The sequence below is a fragment of the Temnothorax nylanderi genome, unplaced genomic scaffold, assembly GCF_030848795.1.
Source record: "Temnothorax nylanderi isolate EJ_2023f unplaced genomic scaffold, tnyl_v1.0 TNYL_tig0553_pilon, whole genome shotgun sequence".
Taxonomy (NCBI): domain Eukaryota; kingdom Metazoa; phylum Arthropoda; class Insecta; order Hymenoptera; family Formicidae; genus Temnothorax; species Temnothorax nylanderi.
Window position 1 is genome coordinate 25568 of NW_027249615.1, and position 24843 is coordinate 50410.

Consider the following 24843-nt stretch of genomic DNA (forward strand, 5'->3'; position numbering starts at 1 on the left):
TAGCTCTAATAGCAAGTTCCCTGAACGCACCCGAAATACAATTAAACGACGAATACATTACTATATCGACTTACCACGTGGAAAACACCACCACATGGAAAACTCCACCACTGGGTGGAGTTAACCTAACTTAACCTCAATCACAATGTGCTACCAAATTAGTATAAAAAAAGCAAGGAACATTACAGACAATTCAAACTTATTAGTCTTCTATCCATGTCGATCCAATATGTTGTTAATCCTTTTCAGTTTGTTACGCACCACACGAAACTTGACGCTTTTGATGGCTCCTGCACAGGACACGGAAACGATAAAGGATTGTCGCATGACAAGAAGCGACGCTACGTAGCCATTCAATGGTTGAATGGCTGCCGACTGCGTCGCTTCTTGCGGCGTAGCAAACGTTTACACGTTCTGTATGCAGGAACTATCATATATCTTATACCGTACTATATATAAGCTGGATATGCAGTTTAATGTACTTTTAACGGCTGCGTTCGGGGAACGCGCTATTAGCGCTATTGCATCATTCTATCTTTATCGCTCATCAGGTGTAAAACAAGGATAGAATAAGCAAATAGCGCTAATAGCGCGCTCCCCGAATCCAGCCAACATATGACATGTCCATTATTTAGTATTTTTTGTTGATACGCAATTCTATGTTCTATAAAGTTTATGATTTTAGCAACACATGGTTGGCGACACTTCTTTCGCGTTTTCTCTGTCTCTGGCGTTACTTCTCACGATACAGTTGTGTACTCTTTTACCAAGTAAAATAACTTTATACTATCTACACGAAGCTGCTTATTTATTCCACAAAATCGATATATTATCAGGTTATGGGCCCAGGACCATAAGCAGTATTAGTATTTGTCAGCCGAAAAAGAGGGATTTATAAGCGATCTGAAAGTTTCTGTAAGGTTAGGTTAGAAGAGTGAAGAACGGGCGGGAAACACCATGGCGTCGACATCACAGCAATTTCAGAATGTGAAAGGTTTTGATGGAACGGGATACTCAAACTGGGAGTATTGAGTCAAGCTCATTTTGGAACAAAGTGATTGTTTATATGTCTTAACACAGGATCCGCCGTCTCAGGAAGCTGAATTGGCAACTTTTAAAAAGAATTATATAAAAGCACGTAATATAGTAGTACAGTGTTTAGCAGACAATGTGCTGGAGATGGTGAAAGAAAAACCATCTGCTAAAGAAATGATTAGAACGCTGAGAGCCACATATCAGAAGACAGGTATAGCAACACAGATACAGCTGCAGAGAAAACTGAGAACACTTAAATTTACAGGTCAGTCTCAGCTAAATGAATTTCTGGTAGAGTTTGAGAAGACAGTACAGGAGCTCAAGAATGCAGGAGGAAAAATAGAAAAAACGGAAGAGATTTCGCAACTTCTAGCTGCAATGCCAGATACCTACCAAACGGTGGTAACAGCTCTTGATGTGTTATTCTGTCAGGAAGAAACTAACGTGACTCTAGATTTGGTGAAGAACAAATTATTAATGGAAGAAGACAGACAAAAGAAAACTGAGAGTCAAAAGGAAAGTACGGTATCACAGCATGCTTTTCTTGGACAAAGATCAAAAAGGCAGTTCAATCGGAGTGATAATTTCAAAGGAAATAGAGAGCAACTGGATAAAGGTTATATTTTCAACAGGAACTGTTTTAACTGCGGTGCCAAAGGACATAAGAAGATGGATTGTCCACGTAAGTTAAAGGGTCAGGCCAATGTTGCAGAAAAGGAAGAAAAAGAGGAAGAGGATAACATAACCTTTATAACAGAAGTAAAGAAAAATAGTGACGGTGACATTAATGATGGAGGTTACACTGGATTATTCTCTAATAATTCCGAAGTAATATTTATAATAGACAGTGGTGCAACTATCCACTTGGTAAACAGTGATGTAGGAAAATACTTAATAAATGTAAGAAGTGTTAACCACAAGGTGAAAGTAGCTAAGGAACACGAGGTAGTAATTGCTAAGCGGCAAGGAGATCTATTACTGCAAACGGTAGAAGAAAAGAATGTAACATTGACGGACGTTTTGGAATGTGAAAAACTTGCTTATAACTTACTGTCAGTAAAGAAAATAGAAGAAAAAGGATTTAAGGTGATATTTGAAAAAGGAGAAGTCAATATTGAGAAGAACAACACAAGCATTATGAAAGGGATTATAAAAGGAAGTTTGTATCAAGTAAAGCTGGAATATGGAAAGGAAATCGCGAGTATAGGAGCTAGTGATGAGAAGAACCAAATGATACTACAACATAGAAGAATGGGACATTCTTCAAGATATCCAGTTGACAGAATATGTGAAATATGTCTGGAAGGTAAGCAAACTCGAGCACCATTTCTGAAATCAATCCCTGAGGACAGAAAAGCAAGTAGATTGCTTCAAATAGTGTCATCAGATGTATGTGGAAAAATAAAACCTCCCACAAGGGATGAAATGGAATATTTTGTAAGTTTTATAGATCACTTTAGTCATTTTGGAGTAATTTATTTAATGAAAAATAAAAGTGAGATTATGGAAAAATTTCGAGAATATGTTAACATGGTGGAAGCACAATTTAGTAAAAGAATCCAAAATCTGCGATGTGATAACGGGGGTGAGTATACCTCTACTGAATTCAAAACTTTTTGTAGGTCGAAAGGAATCGCCATACAATATACTGTAGCTCGAAACCCAGAACAGAATGGAGTAGCAGAAATATACAACCGAACTATATTGGATAAAGCTCGATGTCTAATTTATGACTCTAACTTCAATAAGGACTTTTGGGGAGATGCAGTTCTGACAGCAGTGTATTTAAACAATCGAACCGAGACTTCAACTCTTCCTAAAGGTTGTACTCCAGCTGAAATATGGTATAACTGTAAACCCAACTTAAAGAAAATTCATGTGCTTGAATGCTTGTCGTATGCTCATATACCAAAAGAAGAGAGAAATGGGAAACTTGATCCACACTCGAAGAAAATGTATCTTATAGGATATTGTAATAATGGATATCGTCTTTGAGATCCCGATAAGAAGACAGTAATTACATCACGTTTGGTTATATTTGATGAAAGCAAGAATATAACTCATCAAGAGAAGACTAAAAGAAATGTAATAGAGATTGCATCGAATGATATTGAGAACGAAGAACGAAGCAAAGAAGTAATAGAAACTGACGACACTGAAGAATCTCAGGATAGTTTATACGAAAATGCTGAAAATGTACCGCTAGAATCACTACGAAGAAGCAAGAGAATAACAAGAACTCCTAAATATTTAGAAGATTTTGATGTAGATCTGATAGCTGCCTTGACAACAGGACATTTACCATCTGAGATCCCAAGGAATTATAAAGAAGCAATAAAGAGTAATGATGGATGGAAAGAAGCTATAAACGAAGAATTAAAATTACTTGAGAAAAATAAAACATGGGAGATAGTGTCTCAACCTCCTAATGCTAATGTTATCAGCTCGAGATGGGTATTTACTGAGAAAATAGATGACAAGGGAGAGATCAAGAAAAAAGCAAGACTTGTAGCAAGAGGATATCAACAAGAAAATTTAGAAGAAAAAGTTTATGCACCAGTCGCTCGAATGATGACACTGAGAGTAATATTGGCTATAGCAGTTGAAAAGAATTTGAGCATTCATCAGTTGGATGTGAAATCTGCCTTCCTTAAGAGTGAACTAAATGAAGAGGTATTCATGCATCCGCCGGATGGTCTGGAAACTTCAGTGCCTGGACAAGTATGTTTGTTAAACTTAGGTTTTACTAGATCTAAAGTTGATCCTTGTTTATATTACACGACGCATGTATACTTACTAATTTGAATAGATGATATAATTATGGTGTCTGATTCTGAGGATGAGGTAGAGTTTATTAAGAAAGAACTTATGTCAAAAGTGGAAATACGAGATTTAAGTAACAAAAAGAGATTAGTGTTTTTAGGTTTAGAGATAAAGAAGAATGAAAACAAAATCAGTATTTCACAAAATAGGCTTATTCAAAAGATATTAAATCGTTTCAATATGACTGATTGCAAACATTCCAGGATACCAGTACAACCAAAACTAGATCTTAAGAAAGGTGAAGTCGAATCTCTTCCTAAAATACCGTATAAAGTGTTGATTGGTAGTTTAATGTACATAATGTTAGGCTCTAGGCCAGATTTGTGTTATGCAGTCTGTTACTTTAGTAGGTTTTAGAATTGTTATAATCAGAATCACTGGAATCAGCTGAAAAATGTACTTAGATATTTAAAGAGCACTGAAAATTTAGGTTTAGTTTATTATAAAAATGGAGATAAACAATATAACGGTAAAATAAATGTTAGTGCATATGTGGATTCAGACTATGCGAGCGATGTGAATGACCAAAAAAGCACTAGCGGATATCTCTTAAAAATGAATGATAACGTGGTACATTGGAATTCTAAGAAACAATCTGTTGTAGCTTTATTGAGTAGTGAAGCTGAATACGTTGCATTATCTTCGTGTGTAACTGAATGTATTTTTTTAGAACAGTTGCTGTCAAACATCTTAGGGAATAGTATTCGTCCAATACAAATTTATGAAGATAATATCTTCTGTATAAAGATGGCTCAGACTTATGAATGTAAACGTAGTAAACACATCGATGTAAAACATCATTTTGTCAGGGATTTAGTTAATGATAAGTTAATAAGTCTAAGTTACATACCAACAGATGAGCAAATTGCAGACATATTTACAAAAGCATTATCAGTTCCAAAGTTTATTAAATTTAGAGATAATATGCACGTCGAAAATGTAAAATCAGATTAGTTAAGCCTGATTATAGAATTGTGGGGGTGTGTTGATACGCAATTCTATGTTCTATAAAGTTTATGATTTTAGCAACACATGGTTGGCGACACTTCTTTCGCGTTTTCTCTGTCTCTGGCGTTACTTCTCACGATACAGTTGTGTACTCTTTTACCAAGTAAAATAACTTTATACTATCTACACGAAGCTGCTTATTTATTCCACAAAATCGATATATTATCATTTTTCAGTATTTTTCATATCATTAAGTGTTATTTTATCAGTATGTTTTGTTTTAACATATTTTAATATTTTTTTCTGTTGGTACAAATACAATAAATATTTATTGTGGAGCATTGTAATAAACACATTACTGTTAAAAAACATCATTAATTTCTAGTTTACTTAAAAAAGAAGTATTTAAAGTATATTCTTAATTTAAGAAAAGATTTTATTATGCAACCGCAATATTCTAAATTTACTGCATTTACTTAAAATCATTTTTAAGCAGTGCTCAAATATTTGCAGACGTTCATACTAAACATTTTAGCGTTAATATTCAATCATGAGAGTTAACACTCAAGTGACTCTTGAGAATACTCAATCTTCAGAATAACACTCAAAGGTTTAGGATTTACATTCATCTATTGAGTGTCATACCCAAGTGTTGAGAGTAAACTTTTAAATGTTCAATATTTACACTCAAACTTAAGTGTGAACACTCAGTCATTGAGTGTACACATTCAATCTTTTAATCTATACACTCAATTTGAGTATAAACTTTCAATCTTTGGGTGTGCCCTGGTGGAAATAATTTTACAACAATTTACGTATTTCTACGAAAAATTACAATCCTCTACAACAAATCACAAATTTCTACAAATTTGTGAAAATTGTAGAAATTCATGGTAAATTGTAGTATGTTGTAAAAAGTAATAGAAAATTTTTACAAATTTTAACAACTTTTTACGAACATTTTTATGAGAACGTAGTAAATTGTAGAAGTTGTAGATTATTGTAAAAATCATAACTATTTACAACTATCTACAACATTCTACGAATATTTTTTATGAGAACATAGTAAATTGTAGAAGTTGTAGATTATTGTAAAAATCACAACCATTTACAACTATCTACAACATTCTACGAATATTTTTATGAGAATTATGTAGTAAATTGTTGAAGTTGTAAATTCTTGTAAAAATTACAACTATTTAAAACTTCCTACAAGATTCTACGAATTTTATGATCTAAATGCAGTTTGTTGTAGAAGTATAAGAACAGAACATGTTTATAAATTTTACAAATTTGTACAACTTTTCATCGACTGGTGAACAATAATATTATTTACAACTTTCTACATCTTTTTACACAGCCTTAAGGACGTTCTCTTGTGATAGTCCCTCTCAAAAGTTCCGCACGCCGGGCGAAAGAAACTGCTGTACGCAGCGCCTCTCTGGAGAGGGAAACTTTTTACTATGACTGTACGCGCACACATAGCGACGTTCTATCTGTATATACGCCCATACTAGCTTACGTCGAGGATACGGCAACACTGCGCCTCAAGCTCAGAGTTGCGCGCGCAGTAAAAGCAACGAATGTATAGCCGCCAAGCTCCGAGCCTAACCTCTATCATTCTGTGTTGTGTAAAAAATATCCACTCAATTTCGCATTTCAAACGGCAGGTTTGCCAGGAAAAAGGCAGAAGAGATTAAAAAAAAGAAACTTACAGCTATGTCTGCAGTTAAAAAAAAAACGTATTCAGAAAATAAATAAAATGATTTATACATAATTGACCTTCATTTTGTGAATAAAAAATTTATTTATAACTGGAATAGAAAAATAAAAACTATCTATTACAATATTGGTAATGTGGATTATAATCAGAATATTCAGAATGTAACACTTTATTTTATTCTTATTTATTACAATATGTAACATATTTTATTTTATTTCTAAGCGCTTTTATCTTTTATAATTTTTGGTTTTCTATCACCATTTTAGTTTTCTATCACATTTTATTTTATTTCTAAAAATGGAGGAGAAGAGGGTGTGTACACTTTTTACACTGCAAAATGTGAACCATATTGTATTAACTTAGTAATAATTTTATTTATAGCTTTTTTATCTTTCGTAATTTTTGGTTTTCCATTTTCACATTTTGCAGTGCAAAAAGTGTACACAGCCTTTTCTCCTCCATTTTTATACACTTTTTTTAAGTTCTCAAAACTGATATTTTGTTTCGCCATCCTTTTCAATAAATCTCGGGAAACAACACCTTTTAATAAATGTAACTTTTCTAAATTTGCCTTAATGGTATCATATTCTAATTGATCTGATAGACAAGTTTCGTATGGTTTCATTTATTTTAATAAATCATCTTCTTTTTTAAAAAATTTAATTAACTTCTGAAGAACTGAAACATCGAAAGTTGCATTATGAAAGTTTTCCAGAACGTCAGGACCTAAAATGTCTTGAGCTAATGTTGACAATTTAAACAATCCTGGACCTTTCCGTTCTGGAAAAGCTTTTTTGAAAACTGTCAACGTGTCAACAAATCCAACTATATTAGTAAAATCTAAGTGAACATTATTTTTAACCATTGCTCTGAGTAGTCGCGGAACATCGAACTTAGCGTTATGTGCGACGAGTACATTCATTTTCTCTGAACAACTTAAAAATCGATTAAGAGCAATTAAAGCATCTTTTATATGAATCGTGGAAACTACTTCATTATTTAAATGCAAATGTCCTTCTATAATACTTAAACCTGTTATATTCATTGCAGCAGGTGAGATAGGTTGCGTCGGGGTTACATAAACATTGAATTCGCGATTTTCTGATATTGCAGCTATTTGTAAAATGTCGTCAGTCATACTTAGACCACCAGTTTCAAGATCAAAATAAATTACATTATAAGCAAAAGATACTGATTCGGTAACAGTTGTTTGTGTAGGTGTTACATTCATACCACAATTCGATACATTCATACCACAATTCGATACATTCATACCACAATTCGATACATTCATACCAAAATTCGATTTATATGTTACACCTTCTGAACTCTCCATTTTTTTTCTTAACTGTTCTCTCTTTATTACTAATTCAAGTCTCCGTAATTTTTTTTCTTTAGTAGATTTTCTTATTGCTCTTGCCCTTCTTTTCTTATCATATGTAATAGCATATTTAGCTGTGTGAGTGCCCGGTGACAATTGCAATTTTTTTTTAATATCTAAAATTGAAGCTTCGCCGTCATTTTTTGTGCATACTGCACTCGCAACACGGAAATCTGCTGCAGCGCTTTTACTGTGACATACGTTTTTATGCACTTTGTGGGCTATAATATTATTTACGCTTTCATTTGCCTGACTAGAAGCTGCGACAGAAAACTTTCGAGCGTTATTAGCGTATTTAGAAAACAACGCATATAAGGCTGCATATAATTTTTCATCTTTTAGCTGTATTGTTTGTACTCCGGAATTATTTCCCCGCCTGCACCAGTTACCGCAATTTTCGTGTTGATTATAAATGTGATCGGGAATACTCCGGATGGCACTTGCAAGCTCTGCAGTTTTACGTTTGTTCTGCGAGATTGCATAAGCAAAACATTTTTTTAAATGTGGAATTGCACCTTTTTTATTTAATTCTTTATGACTTTTTACTAACTCGTACAATTCTTTTCCGAAATTTTTTACTAAATGATTTTTATCTGCTAATTTGTATATAACTTCAGAATTTTCTTTTCGCACAGCTGCTATTGTGCTACTATCCTCGTCGTCAATAACAACTCGAACTTTCAAGCCAAGTACATCTTTTAGTACTTGGCTGTGATTAATCAGTTGCGCTCCAGCATCCGCCTCCATAGCTTTTGCGCTTCCGTGATAATTTTTGCGGCAGTCATGATCTGCTTTATCATGTCCCCGGTCACATAATGCACACTTCCTATTGCGAGTAGCATAATCCAGAATCTTTCCACTCAAAAATCCGATGATTATTCCATAACCATTAAGGCTATCGTAGCTTCTTCCATTGCCTCTCTTGGTCCATCCCATGTCGTATGAAATTATAATATTTACTATATCTAATAATGCTGCATCCAACTCACAATTTAGATTATTATTGATGTCGGAGGATTCAAGGATTTGTAAATTAGGATAGATGTCATCAACTATTTCTGGCGGCCTATAAAAAAGTAAATACTAGGTGCGCAACTAAGTTTCCGGGTTTCACACATAGATGGCACCAATAACACATGTACTCGACTTACATGTTTGAAGTTGTCTGAAGTTATAGCTTGGACATCTGTTAACAATAACCAGTCGTTATATAAACACATATCGCAACGCAAAAATATTTTTTCTAACAACGGAGATGTCGAGTTTTGTGCCAAATAAACAGCATTTGCGGGAAGCTTTGCTTTTCTGCTTTAACTTGAAAAAAAATGCAGCTGAAGCACGTCGTTTGCTTGAGGAGGCCTACGGCGAACATGCACCATCGAAAACTACCTGTGAAGATTGGTTTAAACGCTTCAGAAGTGGCGATTTCGACACTGAGGACAAGGAGCGCTTTGGTGGGACCAGAAAGGAATCATGTACTATGAGCTGCTGAAACCGGGCGAAACTGTCAATGGGCATCGCTACCGACAACAACTGATCAATTTAAACCATACATTGCTCGAAAAACGGCCAGAATGGGACACGAGACACGAACGAGTGATATTGCAGCACGACAACGCTCCGTGCCATCGCAGTTCCATCGTCCAGGACACCATCAAAACGCTGAAATGGGATCTGCTACCGCACCCGCCGTATTCGCCAGACCTGGCGCCTTCCGATTATCACTTGTTCCGGTCGATGGCGCATGGCTTGGCTGGGCTACACTTGACCAATTTCGAAGAAGTGCAAAATTGGTTGGATGAATGGTTTCGGTCCAAAGACGCGTCGTTTTATTGTCGCGGTATTTATGTATTGCCAGAGACATGGCGAAAATGTATAGCTAGCGAGGGACGATACTTTGAATAAACCATTTTTTGTATTTCTCTTGAAATTTTCCATTTTTTATTGATAAAAAAAACCCGGAAACTTAGTTGCGCACCTAGTAAATAGCAAATTATAAAAACATACAAAATGAAGTAGATCACAATGAAGATTTTATTTATGATTTCGTGTACTTAAAAAGTAGATATAAAAATAGTGTAAATTTCAGGATCACACGATGGATGATTTCTTCAAAATAAAATAAGATTAAAGTCAGTAAAATACATTGTTATACGTACAGTACATTTTTGGTACAAATCAGAGTAATCGAAGAAATCATCTTATAATAATTTTCTATGCGTCTACACATTTTTGACACAAGTCAGTAAAATAAATTGTTATATATATACAGTACATTTTTGGTACATATCAGAGTAATCGAAGAAATCATCTATCATACAGTACTATTGATACTTCTAACTTTTTTATTAGAATAATAATCTTATTATGTAATATTTCTAAAAATATAGTAGAATACATTTAAACATTTTTCATTAGCTTAAGGTAACATTCTGACCAAAAAAATTTTTTTCCTTCTTTTATGTTACCTTAATCATAAAAAGCTGTTGATTATTTACAATTATGTTCTTGCATGCATGTTGTATAACTACAATTATGTAATTACTGTAAAAAAAGTATCAATTACAATTTTTCACATAATCTCTTGACATTCTGGATGACAAGACGTCTCTCCTCTTCTGCAGCTCGTCTACAACTTTCTTTTGCAGCCTTTTCAATTGCTGGTCCTACTTCTCGTTCGTACCGTTTGTACAAGTCATTTGATATTGTTGGGATATTCATAACAGCCAGTAACTTATTCAATCCAGTACAGCCCATACCAGAATGTACAGCACCTGTCAAAGAGCATTTGAGGTTATTTTCAGTATATATAATTAATATTTAAATAATGTATTCAACTTTATAACAGATGAATTATTATGTATCTAAAAGTAACAACGGACTTACCAAATACAGCTGCTGAATTGATGTCAGAGTAAATACGTTGTTGAGCTTGACACTCATGCTCTTTATTGGTACGAACTTCATTAATTCTTTTGCATTTATCACAACAGATAATTAAAGTAGAATCAAGTCCTGTATATTTTTCTTTCAAGACTTTATCTAAGTATAGGTATTCATTGCACTTCGAACATCTCAAATTTTTTGCAAGTACTTTGAGGTCTACGATGCGTTTCCCCTCACAGACATTTTCATCGCATTCACATAAAATATTCTGAATACGTCTTTTTTTAACTGCAGACATGGCTGTAAGTTTCTTTTTTTTTACTCTCTTCTGCCTTTTTCCTGGCAAACCTGCCGTTTGAAATGCGAAATTGAGTGGAATTTTTTTACACAACACAGAATGATAGAGGTTAGGCTCGGAGCTAGGCGGCTATACATTCGTCGCTTTTACTGCGCGCGCAACTCTGAGCTTGAGGCGCAGTGTTGCCGTATCCTCGACGTAAGCTAGTATGGGCGTATATACAGATAGAGCGTCGCTATGTGTGCGCGTACAGTCATAGTAAAAAGTTTCCCTCTCCAGAGAGGCGCTGCGTACAGCAGTTTCTTTCGCCCGGCGCGCGGAACTTTTGAGAGGGACTATCACAAGAGAACGTCCTTAAACAAGTTTTCATGACGTAAAAAACATTTGAATTTTTTATGTCAATATATTCCCTGTAATACGTGGCTAATATTTTTTTTAGCATGATAAATCCATAAAAGATTCAATACTATTTTTTCTATTTTTATGAAAAGATATAAGTTGTATTAAGTTATAATAAATTGTAAGAAATGTTCACTATTTTCTATATTTTACAACAAGTATATTGTAAATTGACGTCTTTTAATACTTTAAATAATCATAGGGAATTTTACTTACATATTGAAAATTATCTATTTGCATAAATATACATGACCTAATAAAATATAAAATTTAATAATTTTTATAATTTAATAATTTAATATTAAATGTGATAGTCAGACCACTGTGCACACACAACAAACTGTTCACTGTAATGTTTGATAACTCGCAATAAGCGCGAAGACGCCCTGATTTCGCGAGAACACTCCGCGACCGCTAGCGCTAGTACCGCGCGCTGCCGCGACGCGGCTATACCACGCGTCACTTTCTCGTAATCAAAAATCATCACGCGCTAGTATAAGAGGCGAGCTTGTGAAAAGCCTAATTATACGATGTTCTTTGCTGCAGATCAGCTTAACCTATACCGATACCTCTGGTATCACTTAGTGCAGAGGTCTGCAAAGCAATTTTTAATAAATTGTTAGATACGTCTTACTTATTTATTTACATGTTATTAAATAATTTTATTAAGCATGAAATATTTATATTTAATAAATAATTGTATTAAATATAAAAAATACTTTCCTTATCTTATAAAATATATTTTTTTGTGTTAGATGCAATCATCACGCATATAAAAATAACTAAATAAGATATGCAACAACTTATAAATAATTATCTAATTTCTTAATCCTTATCAACAAGCAGCATAGTTCGTTGTAAAATGTTAAATATATCACGTATTTACATCTAAAAAATTGTAGTCGCATAAGAACTTTCTACGTAAATTTATGAAAAACTACAAACATGGCCCAAATCGCGTAGTTTGATGTAAAAATTACGTAAAAATAATTTAAAAAGTTGTAATTACATCATAAGAAATTATAGTTTTCACGTAATTTTTGCGTGAAAAATTGTAATAGTATAGTGTGCACCAAGGGGCGAAAGTAGGGGATGTGGGGGGCGAAGCCCCCACATAACACAAAATTAAAGTAACAATAAAATTTCAAAAAAATATATATATATAAATAATTTTAATTATTGCACTAAATCTGATTGATTTGGGATTTTATTTAAGGATATTATGTAAATAGGTATAATTAGTTATCTCATTATTTAGTGATATTATTAAGAAAAAACCATTCCAAATCAGTAGTTTTAATACAAGTAATTTTTGAAATAGTAATTATTTTTTTATTTATTGAAATTAATATCTATAATTTTTGCGTACGTTGTACGTTTCTCTCTCGCACGATGTTGGACTCGATGCTCAATTCCCCTTCCATTTATAGGAGCTTTCCAGCAAGCGACACAAGTCGACACAAACGTCGTTTTATTTTTCTTTTTTAGCAATGAGTAACAAAGACAAAACGACACTTGTGTCGACTTGTGTCACTTGCTGGAAAGCTCCCTATATATGTTCTAAGATTTGCCCGTTACTTTACTTTCTGCCCGCTATACGGGGCAGAAAGTACCAATTTTCCTCCCTAGGGCGGAAAGTAACAACTTTCCTCCTTGTTTAGCGGGCGGAAAGTAACAACTTGCCTCCCTGGCGTGAAATTGGACACTTTCGCCCCTCTCTACAGGCATGGAAAGTCGGACTTTCCGTGGAGGTGTTGTGAAAAATTATTTCCACCAGGGTGCACACTTAATGTTTAAGTATAAACACTCAAGATTTGAGTGTATACACCAAAATTTCAGAGTAAACTCCCAAAATTGAGTATTAACGCTCAAATTTGAGTGTTAACACTCAAATTTAAGTGCAAACATTCAATATTTAAGTGTTTTATAGTACCGTGCCAAAAGAAGGAGCCGTCTCGCCAATGCCGTACGCCTATTGGTCGAATTTTCGTTACACTTTCGAGTTTCGTGTCGCAAAATCGAACTTACTACCGTGCAAAAAGAAGGAGCCGTCTCGGCAATGCCGTACGCCTATTGGTCGAATTTTCGTTACACTTTCGAGTTTCGTGTCGCAAAATCGAACTTACTATCCGTGTCAAAAGAAGGAGTCGTCTCGCCAATGCCGTACGCCTCTTGGTCGAATTTTTGTTACACTTTCGAGTTTCGTGTCGCAAAATCGAACTTACTACCGTGCCAAAAGAAGGAGCCGTCTCGCCAATACCGTACGCCTATTGGTCGAATTTTCGTTACACTTTCGAGTTTTGTATCGCAAAATCGAACTTACTATCTGTGTCAAATGAAGGAGCCGTCTCGCCAATGCCGTACGCCTATTGGTCGAATTTTCGTTACACTTTCGAGTTTTGTGTCGCCAAATCGAACTTACTACCGTGCCAAAAGAAGTAGCCGTCTCATCAATGTCGTACGCCTATTGGCCGAATTTTCGTTACACTTTTCCGTTTCCCAAAATTCGTAACGCTTTTTCGTGTCGCAAAATCGAACTCACTACCGTGTCTAAAGAAGTTTCACTTCAAAATCTAAAAAAATTTACAAAACATCTGTTTACATTGTAGTTGACGATTTTATAGTCTTTTGATAAACATCGTTTATTTAATATTTTATCTTTAATAAACTTTGAATAAAATTAGCAAAATTATTACTCACAAAAAAGATTATCTAGTGCATACGTGGGTCTGAGACGTCCGTGCGAGATTTGACTTGCTCTATATTCGAAGATATATTAATCTTTTGTAACAGCTCTGGGTCCCTCTTGAGTCCCTTCTCCCACCTACTTTTTTAAGAAGGGGAGCTAGACAGGCAGGCTTGCCAGTTTTACAGTTACGAGCAGATATTATTTTGGGAGAAGAAATACGCAAAATCTCAAACCTCTACTAGCAACAAACTGCAAAAGTTAGAGTAGGGAAAGCAACGACGGAAGCAACTCTCATCAAGAAAGGAGTGCGGCAAGGATGTGTCTTATCACCGCTACTGTTCAACATATATTCAGAGGCTATCTTCAGGGAGGCTTTGGAAGGAGTCTACTGGTGGAATTAAGATTAATGGCAAAGCAATTAATAACATCAAACATTAATAACATTTCGCATGGCCGTATCTAAGATTACGTTGGCCATTTGGATCGCCAATCTTCGAAAGAAGACGGCGTCATAAGAAGAAGATTATTTTCGCTCGGCGTCCGAAAGATCAATATATCGTCGAATACCGAGCAAGTATACACGTCTTCGTGTAATATACAGATATCTGTAGCATACTCTGTTATACCCGCGTCGATACGGATACCCGTATTCACGCGGGTAGAGCGAGTATCCGTAATATTGACACCGGGTAGCTGGTGCCCGCATCTCGATACGGGTACCCGCATCGTACGGGTACTCGAATTATTTGGATTATTTACTCGCGGAACCGATCCAGATCCGTATACACGGGTAACGGGCGAACGGGCGGGTACCTGGATATCTGGGTATCCGTTTCTTTTTCCGAGCTCTAGTTATAATACTTCAAAATTGTAATTTAGGAATAATTACATATTTTTTAAGCATATATATTAATTAATTCTTTTTATTTAGAATATTTTTAGCGTCCTCTAAATGAATTCGCCATTCACACGAATATACATATTTTTCGAAACTTCGAAGCTTCGAAAGTTTGAAGTTCGAAGTTAACTTCAAAGGTTCGAATATCGAAACCTTTGAAGCAAATCACCAGCCCTAATAAATTTGATAAATATATAATACATTTTTACAGTAATTATGTTAATTATATTAATTATGTCAATATAAGTATACTAATAAATGTTACTCGTTCCGCATTTATTCTAGGATTCCGAGCTATATTTTTCGCCACTGCTCGGGAGAAAGGTCAATGGTCTGGAGCGTGCAATGACTTACACCGAGTACTGATTTAATTAACAATAGTTTATTTTAAGGGAACGTTGTCACGGCTTTCTAACGTGCTCTCGATTCGCTCAAGTCACTCTGCTCCCGAATTCACCGGTGCGGGTTCGCTAGATCGACGCGTCAATCTATACATAGTGGGGGGCAAGAGCCTCGCGCATAGACGTATATAATAGACTGAACATTCCTATTGGAGAACTTCCGGCAAGATTTGAAGGACAGAAGATATGCTTGCAGTACTGATTTCCTTTTCTAATCGTATCTTAACCTAAATGTTAGAAAAGGAAAGCGCCACTGCAAGCATATCTTCTGTCCTTCAATGGGAATGCTATTTGTGATAAAAAATAATAACATAATTGACAGTAAAAAATAATAACTTTGTAACGATGCGCCCCGTAAAACGCATCGTTCCGGCCGGACAACAAGCCGCGACCGCCCGGCCGACCACCCGCCGGGCGAGAAACGGGTACGGTGTGCCCACTTTATTTTTTAATACTTGATACGTTAAGAAGTCCGCGGCCACCGACGCGCCGAGCGGCGCCGAACGCAATCGCAGCGCCGGGACGCCGTAATTACCGACCGCTCCGCCGATCTATCCCGGCGCTCGCGATTGCCGTCGCTTATTCCCCCGCCACTCCGAAACGCCGCCGCGGCGTATATATAAACGAGCGTTTGTTAACGCAAATTCAATTCCGCGACCGACCCGTTCACCGATCGCACCGATCTTGAGCTCCCGCATCCGCTTATCCGAAGCTACCCATTCGGCATGTTATGTTGCTGAAATATTGAAATATTCGGAAATGGTGCAGAAATATTTTGTTAACATTTTATTTGTAACTATGCATCTGAAATATTTCAGAAATGTACCTGCATCATGTTTTTTATAATATTGCATTAACAATATTTCTGAAATCTTTGAGAAAGTTATTTACAATATTTGTAAGTTTCTGTAATATTGCAAAAAAATGTAGCAGTTGCAATATTTTAGAAATATTTCTGAAACATTATAAAAGTAATATTACGTTTGCTTTGCACGAATAATATTTCTGTAACATATCAAACGCAACATTGCATTTAAAATATTTCTGAAAAATTTCTGAAAGATTGCGTAGGTAATGAAAAATTGAATTGCAGGCAGTGAATTTCTACAATATTGCAGAAGAAATATTGCAGATATAATGGTTTAGAAACATTTCTGATACATGATAAAACTATTATTACGTTTACATTGCACGCGTTATATTTTTGAGTGTTTCACATACAACATTGCATTTGTAATATTTCCGAAAAGTTGCTGACAGACTTTAGAACTTATAAAAAATAAAATTTATTATTATATAATTATTGCATTTTTTCTCTTTTATTAAGAATTTTCTGATATTCCAAATTTTGTCATATGGGATTTTTAATATAAAATATAAAATATTTAATAATATTTAATATAAAATAATATTTGACGCTGACTGGCAAAAAAGATTTATTCGTATATCTGTATTGTTAATATTGTTATGCGATAGCTTTATGCTCACCAAAATAAGCAAGTATAAGAAAAAAAGAAGCGTCAGAGTCAGAGGATCACCACTACCCTGTTCGATCATCGATGTCAAGCAACAAGGCGCCGGTATACTACTTGGATGGGTGACCGGCTGAGAGAGCGGATTTCTTCGGACAAACGCACGGCGGCTATACGCACATGGATGGCTTAATATATTTTTTTTGTTCAATTAACAAGATATTTCATTTTTCACATATTAACAAATAGTTTTTGCGTCAGTAACAAAATTTTGTTTGCTAATACAAAACATTTTTCTCAGTGTAAAATGTATTTGAAATATCTCTGAAGTGTTTCTGCAATATTTTGTAGATATATTTCAGAAATATTTCAGTATATTACCGAAATCTTTTAGCAAGGTTGCATTTGAAATAATTGCGGACAGTAGTTATAGTAGACCGATTCCACCCCGGGGGCAATGAGGGGGGGTGAGGGAGGGGGGGTATCGGGTTTCGCGGGGGGTGAGGGGGAGGGGGCGGAGTATCGGGTTTCGCGGGGGTGAGGGAGAGGGGGGGTATCGGGTTACACAAGGGTATCGGGTTTCGCGGGGGTGAGGGGGAGGGGGGGGTATCGGGTTACACAAGGGTATCGGATTACGAGGGGGTGAGGGGGAGGGGGGTATCGGGTTACACAAGGGTATCGGATTACGAGGGGGTGAGGGGGAGGGGGGGTGACCTTGACATACCACCGGGATGACTCACCGGGATGACTCACCGGGGGATGACTCACCGGGATGACTCACCGGGATGACTCACCCGCGTTTGAGTTCGAGTTCGCGGTCGCGCCGCGGGTCCGCGCGGGGGGTCGGCGTCGCGCCGCGGGTCCGCGCGGGGGGGTCGGCGTCGCGCCGCGGGTCCGCGTGGGGTCTGCGTGACGGTCGCGTTAGCGATCTTACCTTTTAATTTTGGCGAGGAGGGGTCCCATGGCCGCGACCCTCCATTCGTCGCAACATAGCCAGTAAAGCCTCCGCGGATTCTGGGCACCAGGGCGGCGGTTAGCGGGAGGAGGAGGAGGACCCGCGATATGCAGGACTCGATCCACGTCGAACAAAAGTTCTTCCGCTAATCTATTGTCCTCCTCCGTTGGAACATACGCGCGACCCTGCGCGAGAGCCGCGGCGTAAAACTGTGCCCGCCCGCGTCCGAGGGCCGCGCGGTGATCCACGTAAACTTGCACCCGCCCGCGTCCGATACCAAGTGGTCGGATAGGGTTCAGCAGCGCCCGCCCGCGTCCTATGGCGGGTGGCTGACGCGGGGGTTCGGGAGCAGGCGGAGCAGCGAGCCACTCACCCTGATCCTGATCACTGTCAGAGTCGTTTGATTCGTTATAATCACCCACTTTTACACGGCCTCGCACAATTTCTAGAGGAGGCATCACACACACACACACAAACAAACAAACAAACAAACAAATACTTAATATAATTATAAAAAATGTATATAAACGAAACACGTTGCACGCTCACGTACGGCCACGACGAGACTGAATTCAATGACGCTTCAGACGGTTGTAGAATGGAGAAGTCGCCAGAGAAAAATATAATGGCGGTGTATAAAACTGATAGTCGCTTCCAGCGAAGTCTCGCGCTACAAAGGCGAGCGACGACGTCCGCTAGAATTTCGGCTGCTTGAATTTACAAACAAGTATCGCATATCATAATATAGAAGCGAGGCGCCGATGCTCCGGCCGACGTCGCATATACGACTCGAATATAAATGCGCGCGAAGAAATTATAGTATGATTTATACTTAAAAAACAATCTATCTACGCAGTACGTAAAAGACAAAGGAAGAAATGACGTCATCGGGACGATGATCGACTCGATAACGCGTCGAACCTGTCGGAACATGTTCGTCGTAAACAACATTTTTATGGGAAAAGGGGGTGTTATCGCGTAGACTAAACAATTTCGCGTTATTTTTTACGACGCAGTACGTAAAAAACAAAGGAAGAAATGACGGATCGACGATGATCGACCGCATAGAAGCGATGATAAAAATTAAGGTAGGGATGGACATGCATGCAAAGAAATTACATCGTTCATTTAGGTGTAAAAAAGCCTGTTTATTTAACTCTTCTTTTACATGATATATCTTACGTACTAAAAAACTAAAGCTGCGAGCTCACAATCGATGAGCTGATTCGTATTGAACGCATCGCTAGCGTATATTACATTCGACGCTTCCTTGGGATCCGTCACGGTGGACGCGATATCGGAGAACTGCGCAAACTTTGCATCGACCGTCGCAAGTATTCTGACCAAACGATCGAATCTCGCATCGATGCACCGATCGAGATCGAACATACGATGCAACGTCGATTCGGTTATCATCAAGCGTACGTTTACAGATTCAAGACGTATGAGTTTGACGTTATTAACCGACGTACAAACTCTCACCGTTAGCGGTCCAACATTTATAAAACTATGGACATCTTTGTAGTCGTTGCGAAAGAAATTCTGAATGTTTCGCCGTTGCTCGTAGAGTGCCTTCCACGTTTCGAGAGACAACAGCAGTTCCTTTCCTCGATGATCTCCAACGGCGATCTCCACGTAGCTCGGTGGGCCCACGTTGATACCAATTTCGAGGAATTTATATCCCGTAGCTGTCAGCGCGTATCGTCTGCCGAGTATACGTACCGCGCGACGGTCCCCCGAAATGCTGAATAAAAGAAATGAAATTAGTTTATTTTCGTAAGTAATACAATTTGTAAAGATATAAAAACTGGGAGAGGCTCTATTTTTTTCTTAAAAGAAACTTACCTATTACATCTGGCCTCATACGTTTGAGTTTCAACGTCGTGAATCGGCACGTAATAATTCACGGCATTCACGCGTTTTACACCGTTGTTGCTGTTGCTGCTGCTGCTGTTGCATCCTTCAAAGGAGAACATTTTCGCTCTCTAGGCTCTGCGAAGTTGACCGTCAGTACAAGCGATCGCGACAAGACTGATCATGTAAAATTAATCTAGTATACGCGACAATTCCAAAAGTAATGAGGTGGTGGGGGAAAGGGAGAGAGGGAATTAATGTTTATATATAGAACTGCGCAGTGGATTTTTTTTATTAGGAGAGGGGGAAGTAAAGCCTACTCTAACGGTGATGATGGGGGAGGGGGAGTAAGAAATAAAAACATTATAAAAAGTTATATATAATTTATTTTTAAAAAAAGATCGCAAGTTCTTATGGCGTCGCGCGCGACCACCAGTTAAATAGTTTTATTACATTTTGTAACGCGCAATTTTTTTCATGTTTTCCGCATCGCATAGTATTGGTGTCATCTAGTTTATTCAAAGATTCGATATCTTCGTAATGCGCATCCAGAGTCTCGACGATTAGGTTTTTTCGCGCATAATTCTCCAGCAGATCCACCAGCCATTCTCGTTTCTGACATCCCTTGACGTACACGAGAGTCGGCATCTCATCGTCATCGTCTTCTTTCTCATCATCGTCTTCTTCTTCTACACCAAGCACGGCCGATGTAATCAGGCGTTTCACCATGCTGTACGGCACGTTTCCGTCTTCCCATCGTAATCCATGGTGATTGCGAATCAACCAGGTAGCACACGATTTATCGGATTTTGTGAGGAGATTCCACGACATGGGGTAATTAAAGATGTGATGCGACAGAACGCAGCCTTTTCTCAGCACTGCCACCTCCTTCACGACAAATTTCATCCCGACGAGGAATCCTTGCAGGTCCACGAATGTTGGTATGAACATGACGAGATTTCTTTATATCTCTCTCTCTCTCTCTCGTCGATGCGTCAATCGAGAGGAATGACGCGCAACTCTGCAAACCGTCTCGCGACACTCTGATTTATACTTCCCCCTCCCTTACCCCTCTCAATAATTGTATCGGAGACTGATGGAAAGAGAGAGAGAGAGAGAGAAAATATTCACGTCGACGTTGCCGCGAACGCTCAGACTATTCTGCGCACCACGTTCGTCAACGGGTTGTACTCAATCACGCGGTCGTGTATGATGAGACAGTAAGCGGAGGTATTCGGCGGTACGTTCTCCATGCAATCGAATTCTATTCTGACATCCACGGTGGCGTTTTTGACGGATTAGTTTTGGCGAGAGCAATCGATGATCACAAACGGGCCGTTACGTAGAAAAGTCGAAACGGTGAGACTTGGCTCGAGATATTCGTATCCGTAGTAGCCCTTGCAGAAACGCGCGTACATATCGTACAGAATCGCCCATCTGTGTTTACCAAAATCCAAATTCAAGTCGTCGTACGGATAAACTTCTGAGTTTAGATAGAGTTTTACGTTGGTCAAGTTGTAATCGTCGAATCGACTTGTGTCGGCGGACATGACGTTCTTCCGACCCGTCTGCAGAGCGAAGACGGCGTATCGCGGTTTCTCGAGCTGAGTCGCGGTCTTAATGGCCCACGAATGCTTGGTCGTGTTCTGCAACAGGGGATACTCGTACAGATCCCACGAACGGAAACCCATACTTAGATATCGTGCGTTTTCCAAGGCGCGCAACATCGACAACTTGTTGATCTCGTTCAATACCACGTGAGGCATTCGCCATTGTATCTTGAGTATTTTGATGGTGGGCTCCAACGCGAGACTTCCCACCAGAGAATTGTTGTCGTTGCGCGATCGTATCAAGATCAATTCGTGACGAGCATTGATCACCACGCGTTTGTAATCCTCGCAAAATCCCAGTAACGTGTTGAGCGGTACGCAGAAATTGAAATATCCATTCGGGTTATTCTGTGGCTCCCAGCCAGCGTTTCTCAGGATCACGTTTCTGTCGGACGATACCGTAACGTAGTTCTTGAGCGTGCTGGTTATTCCTACGTTTCTGCAGCGATCAATCTCCATACCGTCGAGCTCGTATCGAATCTCGTCGAACATGAACGCAACGCAATTAGTCCCCAGTACCACGTTATCGACTTGGCCGGCTGCTCTGGTCACCGTCAATGTTCCCTCGACGTAGAGAAAACATTCGCACGGCAACGTATACAGATCCTGCTGTTGTATGGGTATTCGTATCTCGTCGCTATAGTCAAACGTTGTGTTGGCGTACGGGTTGTACGTGTGAGTCTCGATCTTGACGATGCGATCGTCGAAGACCGGCTCGCCTCCGATGTTGAGAATTTCAGTCATCGTTCAGATGTTTCGTACCGCGAATCCCAGAGATTGTAAAAATTTAACGTTCGACGCGTTGAGCTTCTTTCTCGTCGCTTGTTTAACACCGCCGAATGTCGACTTGACGATATCGTCGATCGGCGCAGCCGTAAAGATATTATTGTTGTTATCTGTCGCGTGCTCCGAGTCGTTCAACACTAGCATCTCATATGTCGCGCGCACACTCACGCTCACGCACACGGCTGCCGCGTTATCGCTCTCGTCGTCGTACGTGCAATCTGACGGTGATCTCTTCTCCGCGAAAATCGAGCAATCGTCCGTCTTGATCAGCGACGCGTATCGTTAGATCAGTAACGCTCCGCGCGATGATCGGCAGGTAAATAATCTGCGCCGGCATTTCCGATATCTTATATCCCGGTGGTACGCTCGGTGAAAACTCGTGTATCGTATGAACGCGTTTACCGTTGCTGTACGCACCCGCGGTCACGTTACACTCCACGCGGATAATGTTTACATTGATAATATTAATCGGTGCGTCCGATTCATGCCACTGTCCCGGCTGCAATACACGCGTCGACGAGAATCCCAGCAGCGATCCGACGTTGTTCGGTTTGTTAAAGTTCACTCTGAAAGCGCACTTGATCTCGCTCTTCATCGTATTGTAATTTGCGCGGAGCACTATCGGGTACTCCGCGACCTCGTCTTCGTAGCCGTTCGCGCGAACGGTCTCCTCTCGCGCGATATTCGTGACCGACATACGATCGTCGTCGTCGTTGGAACGAACCACGCGTCGCGGACGTTTCCGTGAAATTTCACGTTTCAAAAACTCGTGTATGGCCCGTATCTCGTACGATCCCTCGGGAATCGTAATTTCCGTGTCATCCTCGTCGAAATAAAATTTATTATTCAAAGAATTCACGTTCGGAATCGTATGATAAGTCTCAAAACACGTTAGACCTAGCTTGTAGTCACCGTCGCTCAGATCCACGGCGGGAAAATAGTGCTCCGCGAGGATGCTGCTCTTCCCGGTCAGTGTGAACGTTATAGACATGTCGACGGGAGCTGTTCGACAAACACTGAGTCTCCGCAAGGCGCGTCGTCAGGTTTTAAATTAGCGTCGATCGTCGTCGATCGTCCGGAGAAATTGCAAGCACAATTGTCCACAGATGCTCTGATCGTATCGCTGATAAAACGTGTGATTGTACTCGATCTTCGCCACGCTCGGTCCGAAATATCGCACCAGTTCTTTCGGTGGTCGAAGATTGCCGAAACTGTCGAAATATACGACTCGATCTCCCCTCTTGGCGTACGCTACCCAATGGGTGCCGGGGCCCGCTGTATCGTCCAAATTCACGATACCGCTCTCGTTTCGACGTACGCCATCGACGATCGGTAACGAATCACGCATGAAAACACCTCTGAAGAACGGTACGCGCATTCGCCTTGCCAGTCGACTCAATTGTACGTTAGTCGTTATTTTGACGTTTTTTTTTTCTTTCTAATCTTCAACGCTACTTCTCGCCCGCGTTTGTGCGGGCCGAGATACAGTCCTTGTCCATATTTGTACGGAGCGAGATAAAGTCCGCGACCTTCCATGGCGCGATTGTGACGTTGCGTCTCTTCCAGCTGACGCCGCGCGGCTTTGCTAGCGTTCATCGCCGTTGTAATTCCGGCCGCTCCACCGGCCAGAGAACCGAGAACTCCCAACAACGGTAGAATCGGCAATACGCCACCTCGTTTCGCTGTCGGAAGTATCCGTTTCTTCGTCGACCTTTTCCTCGTTCGTGTTTTTCGTGTTTTCAAACCCATTCCGAGCTTCGTCTTAGCCTTCATGGCCGCCCAGACGGCTGTAGCGGCAGCCCTCTCTCCGAGAGTCGAATCTCTCGCGATGACGCGTCCCAGCGCTCTCTCGGCGAGTATCTTGTCAGCCGCGTGTCTCTCGGTGAGCTCTTTGCTACGCGAATAGTCTATGTCGTGCTCGCGACACGCCGCGTCCAATGGATTTACACCCGGATCACCTCTAGCCAATCGTTCTTGCAAACGAGTACCCGGACCGCAAAACTGGTAGCCGGGAATGTGCAATTCGAACGGAAGTGCACCAATCGCGCGATTAAACAGACCTCCACCTGTTTTTTTTTGTTTTCATTGACATTCGCCGCATTCGGCGCTAAAATCGCGAATGTTGGAAGGTCTCGACAGCAGGACGAACATCTGTGCGACTGAGCGATTCGCGGTGCCGCGCATCTATAAATAGACGTTCAAACGAGAAAGTTCGATTCAGTCGTACAAAGTGTGAGGAAAAAAAAATGAGATTTGTGCGACAACCGTTGACGATTCGCGTGACGAATTGCGACGACAGATCACGACCGATGGAGGGCAACGCGGAGAGGCACAGACACGGTACGATGCTGCCGACTACTATACGCGCGATCATTTGCGGTCCCTCGAATTGCGGTAAAACCAATGTTCTGATAAGTTTACTGGAAAGTCCGCACGGTGTACGCTTCGAGAATGTGTACGTGTACTCGAAATCGCTGCGACAACCAAAATACCGATATCTGGAGAATTTATTGACATCGATCGACGAAATCGGCTACTACACCTTCTCCAATAACAGTGACGTCATTCCACCGAGCGACGCGTGCCCAAACTCGATATTCGTTTTTGACGACGTGGCGTGCGATAAGCAAGACACTGTGAGAGAGTATTTCTCAGTGGGCAGGCACTCGAGCGTCGACTGCTTTT

The 24843-nt window shown here is 39.5% G+C and overlaps 2 protein-coding genes across 2 annotated transcripts; both read right to left on the minus strand.

Moving 5' to 3' along the window:
* Window positions 1-6714: 6714 nt before the first annotated feature.
* On the minus strand, window positions 6715-7788 carry LOC139783883 (DNA polymerase III PolC-type-like). The gene is given in 1 exon segment (XM_071723034.1): window positions 6715-7788. A coding segment is annotated over 1 exon segment (927 nt). The 5' UTR covers window positions 7782-7788; the 3' UTR covers window positions 6715-6854.
* An 11272-nt stretch (window positions 7789-19060) lies between these two features.
* On the minus strand, window positions 19061-20713 carry LOC139783880 (uncharacterized). The gene is made up of 3 exons (XM_071723033.1): window positions 20397-20713; window positions 19754-19858; window positions 19061-19652 (listed from the first exon to the last, which is right to left on the minus strand). Exons 1-3 carry the CDS (start codon window positions 20711-20713, stop codon window positions 19094-19096), a joined length of 981 nt encoding a protein of 326 aa, XP_071579134.1. The 3' UTR covers window positions 19061-19093.
* Between the last annotated feature and the right edge of the window lie 4130 nt (window positions 20714-24843).

Excerpts from the sequence above, each read along its gene's own strand:
- LOC139783880 (XM_071723033.1), bottom strand. The coding sequence starts at position 20,713 with ATGTTCATACCAACATTCGTGGACCTGCAAGGATTCCTCGTCGGGATG. Across the intron at positions 19,859-20,396 it reads GATGAGATGCCGACTCTCGT|CAGCAGCAGCAACAGCAACA; the intron begins GTACGTCAAGGG and ends AGGATGCAACAG. Across the intron at positions 19,653-19,753 it reads TATGAGGCCAGATGTAATAG|CATTTCGGGGGACCGTCGCG; the intron begins GTAAGTTTCTTT and ends TCTTTTATTCAG.